We start from the raw sequence: 14746 nt of genomic DNA on the forward strand, positions 1-14746 counted from the left end.
ACAAGGGCGGATCACGAGGTCAGGAGATTGAGACCATCGTGGCCAACATGGTAAAACCCCATCTCTACTAAAAATACAAAAATTAGCTGGGCGTGGTGGCACGTGCCTGTAATCCCAGCTACTCAGGAGGCTGAGGCAGGAGAATCGCTCAAACCAGGAAGTCGGAGGTTGCAGTGAGCAGAGATTGCACCACTGCCCTCCAACCTGGCCACAGAGCAAGGCTCTGCCTCAAAAGAAAAAAAAAGTAAGATAGTACTGTGCTTAAAAGGAGAGCTACTAGTGTCAGTAACATGTATTTTTACCCAATTGATTTTGTTTTTCTTTTCTTTAAGTTTGTCATTTAAATGGTTTGCTTACAAAATAAGGTTATGTGGAATGTCTCATTCTACAAGTGTTGGATAAATGAAGTGTTTTAGTATTATAGGGACATAAATTCTGTATTTAAACATTGAGAAAAATGCTTCCCCTTTGCTTATTTTTAATTTTCATCACCATCTTCTTTTCCTAGGAAGATTCCTGATGTTGCACCCATTGTAAGTGATCAGAAACCATCTGTATCAAAGTCTGGACGGAAGATTAAAGGACGGGGCACAATTGTATGTGTAATAAGACTTTTTTTGAAATTACGTATCTAAATAGGAAAAAATGTTTCCCTATCATCAAAATCCTAGCTTTAATTTAGATATAATACAAAATCTATTCAAGGAACTAATTTTATTTTCCATAGCTATGGGAAGGTATTGCTGTGAGATCAAAGTATACTAATGTGTTTGAATGGGTTTAATTGAGTGTGAAAAGAGGGACATGTAAAACCATCAGTGAGTATGCTGAGAAATCTGGCATGTTGAATAATCTAGGCTAATGAATGTATTCATTAAGACTTTGACGAGGAAAAGTTTATGTGCATTACAGGTGAATCTCAGCCTTGCCCATCTTTTTTTAATGCCTTGTTTGAAATAACTTCAACCGAACCTAAAATAAAAGTTAAAAAGAAAAAAAAGAAAAAGAAATAACTTTAGTCCAACCTTTTGGTAACCTAAATCATTGCCTTTGATTAGATGATCTGAGATTGGGTCTTTTACTTGACTCTGTCCTATAGCAGACTGTCGAGATGCATTTTTAAAAATAGTATTCTCTCTGTTTTGAAAGCGTTATCACACACCTCCAAGATCCAGATCCTGTTCTGAGTCAGATGATGATGACAGCAGTGAAACACCTCCTCACTGGAAGGAGGAGATGCAGAGATTGCGAGCATACAGACCACCTAGTGGGGAAAAATGGAGCAAAGGAGATAAGTAAGAACTTGGAGTATAAGCGCAGTCCTGGGTCTGTTGTATTTTAAGTGTTAAAAGGGATTAGATAAAATTCTGGACATTTCATTAAAGATTCACAGTCAAAATTAGACTCTGACCAAAGGAAATACATTTGGGACTTCTTGGTGAAAGTGGTACTCTTAACTAGTTGGGCTTTTAAGTCAAAATCCTGTTTTCCTTAACAAAAACTATAAGCCTGTAGCTTTTAATGACCTCTTAGTCAATTTTAGAAATGACTAGGACTTAGAAATTATGTAGCAGATTCTCTTCTAGCCAGCCAGGTCACTGATGAGTTCATTTGTAGATAGGAACACCTGCACTCAGTGTGCACATTGACTTTTGATCTCAGGGACTGTTGCTTCTTTAGCAGTATACGTATCTCTTACCTTCAGTTATGTCCCACAGGGGAATATTTATTTTAGGAAGGGGACAGACCCCAGAATAGCTAGTGAAAAATGTACTGATGGAACCCTGTTTAATTCTTCATGGTAGAATTCTCTCTCTCTCGCTCTCTGTGGACATCCTGCAGAGTGGTTTGGAACTGGGAAAAGGAGGAAAAGGAATGCATCTGCTGTGTAAAAGTGGCTCAGACACAGTGGTACCAAGGACTGAGCCTTGCTGTTACCACTGAGACTGTAAAGCCTGTATCTGTTTTTGTGTACTTTTTCCTCAGTTTCTGTTTTAAGTAGTTTACAGTCTTAGGGGAAATCTGGATTACTTCTGTGAGGTGGAGAAAAAACAAGATTCATGCTGGTTTCAAGCAGCTGTCCTGCATCTTTAAAATATCAACAAAATTGTTTGGGACCTTGTTTTGACATGCCCTCAAAAATTGTTCCTAGAGGCAGAGGGTTGTTAGCAGGTAACAGCCAGGAACTCTTGCGATTGAGTTATTCAGTAATGTTCTTGTGATTACTTGATTTTCAAAAACGTTTTCCCAACAAATGTAAGATTCTTTGCTTAGCTTAAAAAAAAAAATCCTTTCGTAAGTGAATCCGTTAGTAGTTCTCAGTGTGTCTCTGAAAGTATAACAAGACCAGGCCTTTAACTCTTTGATTCATGCTTCCTGTGTGTGCTTAACAAAGCTGTATTTTAAGGCATAGAAAACATGCTTATAAATCACTGCATGAATATTATGTCCTTTCTGTAGGTTAAGTGACCCCTGTTCAAGCCGATGGGATGAAAGAAGCTTGTCCCAGAGATCAAGGTCATGGTCCTATAATGGATATTATTCAGACCTTAGTACAGCAAGACACTCTGATGGCCACCATAGGAAACGCAGAAAAGAGAAAAAAGTTAAGCATAAAAAGAAAGGGAAAAAGCAAAAACATTGCAGAAGACACAAACAAACTAGGAAGAGAAGGATTCTTATGCCGTCTGACATAGAATCCTCAAAATCTTCCACTCGGAGAATGAAATCCTCTTGTGATAGAGAAAGGAGTTCTCGTTCTTCCTCAATATCGTCTCATCACTCATCAAAGAGAGACTGGTCTAAATCTGATAAGGATGTTCAGAGCTCTTTAACCCATTCCAGCAGAGACTCATACAGATCGAAATCTCACTCACGGTCGTATTCTAGAGGAAGCTCAAGATCAAAGACGGCATCAAAGTCCTCACATTCTCGAAGTAGATCGAAGTCCAGATCTAGTTCCAAGTCTGAGCACCAAAAGAGAGCATCAAAATCACCAAGAAGAACAGCTTCTCAGTTAAGCGAAAATAAACCAATTAAAACAGAACCTTTAAGAGCAACCATGGCCCAAAATGAGAATGTAGTAGTACAACCCGTTGTAGCAGAAAATATTCCTGTAATACCACTGAGTGACAGTCCCCCCCCTTCAAGATGGAAGCCTGGACAGAAACCTTGGAAGCCCTCTTATGAGCGAATTCAGGAAATGAAAGCTAAAACAACCCACTTGCTGCCCATCCAAAGCACTTACAGTTTAGCAAATATTAAAGAGACTGGTAGCTCATCATCCTACCGTAAAAGAGAAAAGAATTCAGAAAGTGATCAGAGCACTTATTCAAAATACAGTGATAGAAGTTCAGAAAGCTCACCAAGGTCAAGGAGCAGATCTTCTAGGAGTAGATCTTATTCCAGATCATATACAAGATCACGTAGTCTAGCTAGTTCACATTTAAGGTCTAGGTCTCCATCATCTAGATCTCATTCCCGAAATAAATACAGTGATCATTCACAGTGTAGTAGATCATCTTCATATACTTCAGTTAGCAGTGATGATGGAAGACGAGCTAAGAGGAAACTTAGATCCAGTAGGAAAAAAAACAGCGTTTCCCATAAAAGGCACAGCAGCAGCTCTGAAAAGACAGTTCACAGTAAATACGTGAAAGGTGGAGACAGGTCTTCATGTCAGAGAAGGTATAGCGAGAGCAGATCATCTTTGGATTATTCTTCAGACAGTGAGCAGTCAAGTGTTCGGGCTACACAGCCAGCCCAGGAAAGAGAGAAGCAGGGCCAAATGGGAAGAACACATATTAAACAAGAAAAAAACAGAGGTGAAGAGAAATCCAGGCCTGAACGGGAATGCCCTCATTCAAAGAAAAGAACTTTGAAAGAGACTCTTTCTGATCGCTTTAGAAATGGCAGTAAGCCCAGAAAGAAGAATTATGCTGGGAGTAAATGGGACTCTGAGTCAAATTCAGAACGAGATGTAGCTAAAAACAGTAGAAATGACTCGCAGCTATCGTCTGACAAGGAGGAAGGTGAGGCCACATCCGATTCCGAATCAGAGGGCAGTGAAATTCACATCAAAGTCAAACCCACAACAAAGGCGTCCGCACATTCTTCACTGCCTGGTGACAAGGGCGCTTGGAAATCAAGCAAACGGCGCACATCAACCTCCAATTCCGAGGGCTCTTGTTCCAATTCTGAAAACAATAGAGGAAAGCCACAGAAGCACAAACATGGGTCAAAGGAAAATCTTAAAAGAGAACACACCAAAAAAGTGAAAGAGAAATTGAAAGGGAAGAAAGACAAGAAGCACAAGGCTCCAAAGCGAAAGCAAGCGTTTCACTGGCAGCCTCCACTAGAATTTGGTGAAGAGGAGGAGGAGGAGATTGATGACAAGCAGGTTGCTCAGGAGTCAGAAGAGAAAAAGGTTTCTGAAAACAGTGAAACCGTGAAAGATAATATTCCAGAAACAGAGAAATCATGTGAAGAGGGCAGCCTTTCAGGTAAACATGATACAGTGACTGTTTCATCAGGTTTTGATCAGTTTACTAAAGATGATAATAAACTCAGCCTTTCTCCCACAGCTTTAAATACTGAGGAAAATGTGGCCTGTTCGCAAAGCATTCGGCATGTTGAAGAACGTGTTCCCAGTGGAGGGGAAGATGTGCTTCAAACAGATGACAACATGGAGATCTGTACCCCTGACAGGAGTTCCCCAGCAAAGGTAGAGGAGGCTTCCCCTCTGGGAAATGCACACCTTGCTACCCCAGATACAAACGTCGTTCTGAAGCAGGATATGGCAGCAGAACATTCTGAAGCAGTGGTAGTAAAACAGGAACAGGAAAGCAGCATGTCTGAAAGTAAAGCGTTGGGTGAAGTGGGGAAACAGGACAGTGGCTCTGCTAGCTTGGCTAGTGCTGGAGAAAGTTCTGGGAAGAAGGAGGTGGCTGACAAGAGCCAGGTCAACCTCATTGATAAGAAATGGAAGCCCCTGCAAGGTGTGGGGAACCTGGCAGCACCCACGGCTGCCACATCTGGTGCTGTGGGAGTTAAGGCGTTGACCACTGTGGCCGAAGTGAAACCACAAGGCTTGAGAATAGAAATTAAAAGCAAAAATAAAGTCCGGCCTGGGTCTCTCTTTGATGAAGTAAGAAAGACCGCGCGCTTAAACCGTAGACCAAGAAATCAGGAAAGCTCAAGTGATGAGCAGACGCCTAGTCGGGACGGTGAGAGCCAGTCCAGGAGTCCGAGTAGATCTCGAAGCAAATCCGAAACCAAATCAAGGCACAGAGCAAGGTCTGCCTCCTATAGTCACTCAAGAAGTCGGTCGAGAAGTTCCACGTCTTCTTATCGGTGAGCAGTATTCTCTTTTTTTCCTCCCAAAGAGGGTCTGTTATTGTTTAGCTTGGAAGAATATCAGAATTAGGGACAGAAACACTGTTTCCAAATATCTTGAAAGGAATAAGAAGTCTTATGTGATTCAGAATTGAGGACATAGGGAGAGGGAATTTCAGGAGGAGAAATTTGGGCTCAGTTTACAAAACTGTTACTGTCAATTTAAAGCTCTCTGTCAGTGGAAATGAGTTCTCGTGATGGGTTGTAAGTTCTCCATCTTTAAAGATGTGAGGCTGCTCTTACCAGTGTGCAGTGCCTAGGAATGGAATCCTAAATGGACAGAATGTACACAGTTTGCAGATCATTACCCTAACCTTTCAATTTAGATATGTGGAAGGCGAGGGCCGGAGAGGCGGCTACCTGCCCAAGACATGCATCTTAGTTTAGATAGGGGTGGGGTAGGGGTAAAAATGATAAAAACGATCATCTTTAGATTTTTATTTATTTTATTTTTTTGAGACGGAGTTTTGCTCTTGTTACCCAGGCTGGAGTGCAATGGCGCGGTCTCGGCTCACCGCAACCTCCGCCTCCTGGGTTCAGGCAATTCTCCTGCCTCAGCCTCCTGAGCAGCTGGGATTACAGGCACGCGCCACCATGAGCAGCTAATTTTTGTATTTTTAGTAGAGATGGGGTTTCACCATGTTGACCAGGATGGTCTTGATCTCTTGACCTCGTGATCCACCCGCCTCGGCCTCCCAAAGTGCTGGGATTACAGGCGTGAGCCACCGCGCCCGGCCATCTTTAGATTTTTAATTGTTGTTTGAAAGGCAGCAAAAGAATTTAAACCAACTTTATCTCATCTTTGTCACTCTGTACCTTCATGAAAAGGTTTTTGTCATTGTTATAAATTACGTCATAACATTTGTTGTCAGCATAGAGTGGACAACACAGATGAGAATTAAAAACGGAAAAATACTGTGATGGTAAGAAGTTAATAAGCAGTCGTGTTGCATTGTTTTCTTTTCCTTGTAAATATTTTATGGTTTTACCTGTCTCTTGATTACTGATAGCCCTTATGATATTGTGCTTGATGTTCATCATGTGAACTGAAAATAGTGTACGAATCTGTGACTTTTTTTCTTTCTGGTTATTCATCAGTCTTTCTTCCCTCGCCTGCCCAGACTTCTTCCTAAACACGGAGCCGCCACAGGCTCCTGTGCTCACGCCCTTTTGCCCTGGGTTGCGCGCCTGCTGTCTTCCATGCCTTCCCCTGCCCGCGTCTCTTAGTTTACTGGTGAAGGTTTCAGGTGTTCTGATGGCCAGTGCCATGGCATGTTTTCAGCCTCATTTTTGGAGCCCTCTGCTAGCTCTCCTTCTCCCACTCAGCCGGTTCATCCTGCTGATGGAGGCTTCTCTGCCTCCTCGTGGCCTTTTCTCTCTTAGTTCTCTGCTAGATGCAGTTGCCTGTTCAGTGACGCCAGCTTCCTGTCTGCTTAGGGGTCTGCCTTACCATTTACACAGAGACAGCTCTGAGCTGTTGGTGATGCTGGCCGCTCTCCTCATTTACCTTCCCACCTCGGCCTTGGAGTTGGCAGCATATCATTTTGTAAAGAAGACAGCAAAGCATAGAAAGGCTCAGGGACTTGTTCTAGGCTGTGCAGCTAACAGGTAGTGGACTGAGGTGGAGAGGCCTGGGTGCTGCCCTGCCTCCCTGTTTTGGATACCTGCCTGGCCTGACTTCCCCACTAGGGTATGAACTCTGTGAAGTCAGGAGCTATGTCTTACTCATCGTTCAGTCACCTCACAGGGTGTTGCTTTATAATTTTTGGTTGAATAAATGACTACAATCTTATTAGAACATGATGTACTTTGGGAGGCCAAGGCGGGCGGATCACGAGGTCAAGAGATCGAGACCATCCTGGCCATGGTGATCCGCCCGCCTTGGCTAAAAATGCAAAAATTAGCCGGGCGTGGTGGCACACGCCTGTGGTCCCAGCTACTCGGGAGGCTGAGGCGGAAGAATCGCTTGAACCCAGGCGGAGGTTGCAGTGAGCCGAGATTGCGTCACTGCACTCCAGCCTGGCGACAGAGTAAGACTCCCGTCTGAAAAAAAAAAAAAGAACATGATGTATTCATTTTCTTGCAGATAAACTGGAAGCAGGTCATGTCTTCCAAAACATAACTGCATACTGAATAAAACCCATGGTGATATTGCATAACGTCACCTAGACACAGAGGCATTGTTCTGTTCTTGAATGACAGGCTTACAGTAGGGGAAAAGCGGGGAGCCAAGTGAATGCGGAGGGGCAGAATTGCTTCTGCTTGTTTTACTGGGTATTAAAGAGATGTAAAGAGTATTAAAAAAAATGATTGAAGGATAAAAAGCCATATGACACATATTCACCTACCTGCCATCTAGCTTAGAGAATAGAGCTTTGATGCACCAGAGCCATCCTAGACAGCACCAGAGCTCCTGTCCCAAAGTTAACCGTTACTCTAAACTCTGGTTATAATATTGTCTTTCTTTATAGTTTCTATCTTTATACAATGTTATGTTTGCACCTTTTATAAATAAAATCCTTTTATATATGTAGATGTTGTACATTTGTCTTTTTCATTCAACCTTGTGTTCTAGAGATATATCCTTGCTGATTACATGTAGCTATAGTTCATTCATTTTCTTACTTCAGAATATTTCATTCTTTGTCTCTACCTGAATTTTTTTAACCCATTCTACCATTAATGGAGATTTGGCTTATTTTCTTCTCAGTGTTACTGGTGTTATAAATCAGGCTCCTATGAACATACTTGTGCCAGCCTTTTCTTGTTTTCCTTCATTTTATTCTGTTTGGTTTTAATCATTGTTGTTTTGAGATTGCCTCATTAGCTGTCACTGTCATCCACTGTGAACGGTTTGTGAGAGGCCTTTCTTCTTGTTGTGTTTTCCCCTTCTTGCCCTACCAGTAATTAATTGTAATACCATGGTGAGTTAACATAACAACATGTTTTTTCATTGCTCTGATTGTAGATCAAGAAGCTACTCTAGAAGTCGGAGCAGAGGCTGGTACAGCAGAGGCCGGACCAGAAGCCGGAGCAGTTCCTACCGCAGTTACAAAAGTCACAGGTGAGCTTGTGATCTCATCCTGCAGTGTGGTCTCCATCGTGTCCACTTTTTAAGGCTACATAGGCAGAGGCGGGTGGTTGTTGAGAAGAATCATGTCATTACTGAATATATCACTGGCCTATTTTCTTCCTGTGAAAGAGCTGTGGAATTCTTGACTATTCCTCTGTTGTGATCTTATCAGAGTGAGGCAAGAGAAGCAGCAGAAATATTTAGGAAGCCCTGATTCCTGCCTCTGCCTCCCCACGTAGATCTTCCCTAACCTAAGTTTACATCTGCATTCACCTCTTGACATGGTTAGAGATTAGGATAGGAAGATTGCAGAGAGGGGACCGAGAGGAAGAAGTACATGTACTGGGGGAAGGGTGGCCCCAGACTTCCAGTTCTAGCTTCTTTCCCTCTTTGCCTCTGGGGTGTTTTCTGCTGCTGCCGCGTCACTTTACTTACAAAAGTCCTACCTGTGCAGACCTCTCCGCTTACTGCACCCGGTTTCAGCCTCCCTAGTGATGTGATATGCATCTCAGAGAAAAACTGCATCTTATGAAATCCAATAGGCTTCTTTAAAAATCCAGTATACTTTTGATGTGAAAACAAAACAAAAATACAGCTGTGGGATTTCACTGTATTTTCACCTTGATGGGCAAATAAATGTCTAGATGTAAATGTGTGGCATAGCTTGTCCTGCCCTGATTGATAAGACAATGGTCCTTCATGTGATTAATATTAGGACGTCCAGCAGGAGCAGATCCAGGAGCAGCTCATATGATCCCCACAGTCGGTCCAGGTAGGAACAGAGACTGGGAAAGCAGCAGTGGGGCAGAGCTGAAAGGTTTTGTTTGATAAACTCTCCATTCCAAGTGGTGTTTTGTTGAATAACTGAATGCATGTATTTGTCTCCTGAAACCACACCTTTCTAAACAAGGCCTTTTTGACAAGTTTTATGTGTGGACCCGTTGGTGTCCAGTGTCGGAAATGACAGCGCCCAACTGTAATGGCAGGTGTTTATTGAATCTAGTTGCCTATAAAGAGCCACCAGATTCAAACTAACTGTTAATGGTGTGATATTTTTCAGTGCAGAAAAGAAATTAATGTTTTTCTCTTTAGTGATGGTGAGTCTCATTTGGGGCGATTGTTAAATGTTTCTAGTACTTGTTTTGGAACTGTGTTCTTCGCTGTCACCTGGTGCCCATGTTCTAAGCTAGAACATTCTTAAGACCCTAAAAAGAAGTAGGAACATATGAGTATTTGAGCGGGAAAATTCAGTGTGTGTCGTTGGCGTTAAAGCAGGTCCTACACCTACGACAGTTACGATAGCAGGAGTCGGAGTCGAAGTAGAAGCCAGAGAAGCGACAGTTACCGCCGAGGCAGAAGTTACAATCGGCGGTCCAGGTGGGTGTCTCTCCCTGAGCACTGCAGCCACTGTGGGCACCTGATGTGCGAGGCGGTGGTTGCCAGTGGAAGAGTAAGTGCTGTAACCTTCCAAGACAGAAGTACTTCCTCTTAAATCTGAGCAGCCGCAAGCAGCCACTACAGGTGGCTTTTATATTAAGAGTTGCCAGGTAATATTTGTTGGTTATTGTTCGTGTTTGAATCTAAGAAGGGCTTTTATGTATCCACATATCTTGGACACACCTTTCTTTTGGAAAGAAGGTCACCCACACAGTGGCCACTTGCTTACATAGAACTACTTGCTCATTATTTTTTAATTAAAAAAAAAAACATAATATCATTTGCTTCAGCATCAGGATTGAGGTTTATATATTGCCAGTTATTGAGTAAAATACCTTTTTTATGTATTGCATACTATGTTTAATGTATTTTGGCTTCTACAAAGGTCTTATTGTTTGTTTTATACTATCCCTTTCTGGTGGCCTCTGATCTTGCCTTCTCCTATCCAACATGACTACAGTGATCCTTGTAAATATCAGTATGATCTGGACACTTCCTCTTAACAGGTCCAGCCTCCTCAGCATCAACTGCAGCTCAGATTCTTTCTGGCTTCTCTCCTTAAAAGTGCCAGGACCTTTCCTTCTTCCTGGAGACACACGTACCCTCTTCGCCATCTCCCCTTTTGCCTCTTGAAATGGCCAGTTCTCCTCTACCCTGCAGGTCTCCACTGTCCCTGGACAGCCCTCCCTGATGCCTAATCCTGGGATATGGTCCCTCCCGTGTGCCTCCAAGACAGGCTTTGTTCCTCCTGCGGCTCTCCTTGTCCCTAAATTATTTGTCTTGCCCAATATTTATTCTATCCTTGAACCCCAGAGAACTGTACTTGGTTTCATTCGTTCGTGTGTGTGTGTGTTTTCCCCGCATCTTGCAAAGTTCCTGGCTCTCAGTGAATGTTTTTTCAGAATAACTGAATGTGTTCATGCCCAGGGCCACTCCCGCCCCTCTTTGGTTAGGTTTTCGTTTCTTTAATGAAGCGATTTGTGCACCTTTTCCCCATTACTCTCTAGGGTAATCTATTCAAATATTGATACTCATTTTAGGTAACATGGGAAACTATTCTGCTCATTGGTTTCTTTTTTTTTTTTTTTGGTGGTCCCAGCATTTGTATGAATGAATGAATTTCACACAAAGTTCCTAAGATGTGGTGTTTATTTTATCTTGGTATTACTACAACTTGTCATTTAAAACATCTTTGAAAAGTCCATCGTGTTGCCGTAGTCGGTACCTACTGATCTGCGTCAGTACGAGCGGCTTGAAAACATCAATAGTGCTTTCAAGCCACTCATATCAAAAAAGCCATAAGAGGGATTGACAGGTTTTATAGTTACAAGGTTTTGTATGTTTTGTATTGTTATTACAGGAGTTGTAGATCTGACGGCTCTGACAGTGAAACTGACCGAAGTTACTCCCATCACCGGAGCCCCAGTGAAAGCAGCAGATACAGTTGAAAGGTCCTTGTTTTGGATACAGGTTATAGCTTATTTGTAAATATCTGGCAACTTAAAAGCTTAAGAAACTTAAAAACAGTCTGTTGTTCTATTTCAATATCAGAGATGAATTTCAAAAGTAGACACTTCTTAACTGTTACTCGTTCATTTACATGTGTGCAGAAGAATTTAAAATACAGACAGGTCTCCTAAAAATATTTTTATGCCACATTTTACAGTAGCCAGCTATGGAAATGAACTTCATTTTCTTGAATCAAGAAATCGTGAAATTTATCTAAGTATAATTTACAATATTATTTTAAGACTATTTCTATCTCACGTATTCCTCAGAATACAGATCCTTTTTGCCTGTTTTTCCGGTTTTAGCATATATGCTGCCAAGCATAGAACTGTGAAGGGGAACTGTTAAAGGCGGCCAAATATTTATATACTGATTACGTCGAGTCTTGTACGTATGTGCTCTAAAAACAAACCACCCAGAATTGATACTGTGGGTAGCCAGGAGGAGAAGGCAGTGGCTCTGGGGTTCTTAATTCATTCCTAACTTCTTTGATATTTCGCAGGATGAGGAAAGTGGTCATCATACATCCCACACAGCCTGTATTACTTCAGGCTTGTGGGCAAGGTTAAGAAGAATCAATCAGCCTTAACTGTAAATAGCTGCACTGTCTCTAAGGACTTACTGTTCTGCGTTCTTTTTAATCAATACTGATCAGAAGTCTAGGTTATAAAAACAATTCTATTCCACTTCATGCTTTGGTGCTTGGTAACTTTTGGTGCCTCTTTAAGCATCACTCTTATATTAGAACAGCATAAAAGATAAAAATGAAATTCAAAAAAAAATCACTGGCACCAAAAATGGTTTATTCTGAGCTGTCTTCACTTTGACTATTTGGGGGGCTTCTCTCAAGTACAGATGGGGGTTGGGGTCCCCTAGAGCAGACAGGATTGGCAAAAGGAGATGTTGGCCACTCAGGTGTACTGCGTGTGTGTGCCTCTGGAAGAGTGAAGAACGGACTTCAAAAGTAACACCAAAATCTGCCCGCCACCATCCGGGAGACCTTTGCAGGGCTTTCAGGTCCTGCACCTACAGGACATTACGACAGCCGCTGACCTGTCATAACCAGCTGTTTTTCCTGTTTCCACTGTGACCTGCAGCTGACTCCACGAAGCCTTGCCTAACCCGACCCAGGTGCAAGAGAGGGGAAGGGAGATAGAGGGGATGGCATCAATTACGTATTTTCATGGCTTTGGGTGGTTCCTCCAAAAATAATTTGACCTGTAAAAACTAGTCTGTGGGTTTTTTTTTAAACTTTACTTTGAATTTGTTCCCCAAGTGTACTTAATCCCCTTAGTGCCAGTTTAATCCACTTATGCAGAAGAAATTCATATTGGATGCCTGATGTAGAAACTGGCGCCGCCCCACCACAGGCCTTGTCTGCTGTGCTTGGGAAGTGGGAAAGAGCCCTCAGGTGGAGGGAGCTGACAACTCTTGGTGGAGGAAGGGTGCCCTGGATGTATTAAAATTATCACCCAAAGAAGTTGTGAAAACAGGGTCAGGTGGTCAGTTGTTTGCCAGGTCAGTAGACAGAAGTGCGTAAGAAAACAGGACTGAGGCCAAACAAACAGTTCTAGATACTGAATACAGAACAGTGTGATTTATATGAAAGGTTGCCTGCAAAGGACTGTATTACTGCTACTCAGCAGGAAGAAATGCATTCAGAGCCCAAGCAGAAACTGCCAGATCTAATTAGGCTTGTCTGTTGCTGCGTGACACATCACCCCAAATTTAGCAGTTTAAAGCACCACCCATTCAGCAGTTCTGTAGCTTGTGGGTCTGGCGCAGTGTGGCTGATTCTCTGCTCAGGGTCTCGGGGGGCTGAAGTCTCGGGTTGGCAGGACAGTGTTCCTTCATGGCAGCTCTGGGGAAGAGTCTGCTTCCAGGCCCATTTAGGTTGTTGGCAGAATCCAGTTCCTGGCTGGCTCAGCCGGGGCCCCGCTCACCTCCTCAAGGCTGCCTGCATTCCTCCTCGTGTGGTCCCTCCAGCTTCCAACCAGCCTTCGTGTCCTGCTTGTTTCTCGTGCTTCCTATCTCTCTCCCACCCTCTGTTTGAGGGGCATGTGATTAGCTCAAGCCCACAGATACGTTTTAAGGTGGATTGTGCATAGAACATAATTGCACATAGGACTGCTATCTCATTGTGTTCACGGGTTCCAGAGATTAGCTCACTGAAACGGGGAGGGGCACTTTCCAATTCTGCCTGCCACAGGCAGTAACTGCCCGTCTCAGTGGTGGGTGGAATTTTATCCAGAAAAGATAGTCCCTAGAAGCCTCATTTCTTTTCTCCATGGAAAAGGACAGCGCTCTGCTGCCGCATTCAACTTGTATGTTTACTGACAGAGTGAACTACAAAAATAGCTCTTCTTCTGAAAGGGGGTTGTTGTATATTTTGAGGTTATTTTTTAATAAAATTGAATTATGTTGTGTATTGTGCTTCTTAGGAAATGCATTATTGGACTGTTTTTGTACCATCCTGTTTATTGCTGGAATTGCTCAGAAACTCTATAAAACACTTTTGTACATGTTAGCAATGTCTAATTTGTATACACTTCAGTTAAACTTCCCTAAAACTGGAGAAGGGGACCTTGTAGAAATTAAAACATATACTTAGTCTAAGTCCAAGTCTGTGCCTGTTTCATCTCTCTGCCGGCCCGGCCGGTGAAAACACCTCATCTCCCTTGACAGCTCCTTTTCTTCTCCTAGCTGAGCATTAGTGATGGGTGGAGCCAGAGAGGACGCCAGGCAGAGGTGCTGGCCTACACAGGTAGGCATTGATGGTGTTGGTCTTCCTGCCCTGGAAACTCCAGATTTCCTCTACACTGTTGTCATCCAGCTAAAGCGGCCTGCATAAAGGTGTCTGCTGGGGGGGGGGGGCGGGCGGGATGTGTCACATCCCATCTGTGAGTGGTGCCTGGAGACAGTCCATTCACCTGCAGCCTCTACCCTTCCCTCCCTCATAGCAGGCAGCACATACCACGCCTCCCAGAGAAAACACTCAGTGATATTTTTATCATACACATAAGAATTTGCAAGGGAAGTACAATTAACTTTTGTCTCCGAACTGAAAGGAATGTGTATTTCCTTAGTGAGTAGCATAGCTCTTCATTGTAGGTAACTTCTCACTTGCAGATCTCACTTTTTAAACTGAGTTAACACTCCTTAGTTGGGCAACTCCCGAAATTTGTCAGATCTGGATGCATTCTTTTAAATGTAAAGAAACTGCAGGATCAAGTCCTGTTAGTGGTAAGCTTGATCAGTTGGGCAGTACTGGGGGAGATGTGCCAAGGACTTTGGTCTTGACTTCTGAATTAGCTGGTTATTAAATAGGTAGGA

At 42.9% G+C, this 14746-nt stretch overlaps 1 protein-coding gene across 13 annotated transcripts in view; it reads left to right on the forward strand.

The window, feature by feature from the left end:
• Positions 1–14029, forward strand: part of NKTR (natural killer cell triggering receptor) — a 45588-nt gene extending 31559 nt beyond the window's left edge. For 3 of the 13 annotated variants that reach the window (XM_017965981.4, XM_078354776.1, XM_008984097.5), the window contains 7 exons: positions 509–596; positions 1150–1295; positions 2461–5352; positions 8363–8458; positions 9183–9239; positions 9740–9844; positions 11265–14029. In XM_017965981.4, the coding sequence (XP_017821470.3) occupies positions 509–596; positions 1150–1295; positions 2461–5352; positions 8363–8458; positions 9183–9239; positions 9740–9844; positions 11265–11352 (3472 nt within the window). In that variant the 3' untranslated portion in view covers positions 11353–14029. The remainder of the gene's footprint in view (positions 1–508; positions 597–1149; positions 1296–2460; positions 5353–8362; positions 8459–9182; positions 9240–9739; positions 9845–11264) is intronic. The other 10 variants (XM_078354777.1, XM_035278653.3, XM_078354779.1 and 7 more) reach the window with 8 other exon arrangements.
• Positions 14030–14746: the final 717 nt, after the last annotated feature.

This window comes from Callithrix jacchus, chromosome 17, assembly GCF_049354715.1.
Source record: "Callithrix jacchus isolate 240 chromosome 17, calJac240_pri, whole genome shotgun sequence".
NCBI lineage: Eukaryota > Metazoa > Chordata > Mammalia > Primates > Cebidae > Callithrix > Callithrix jacchus.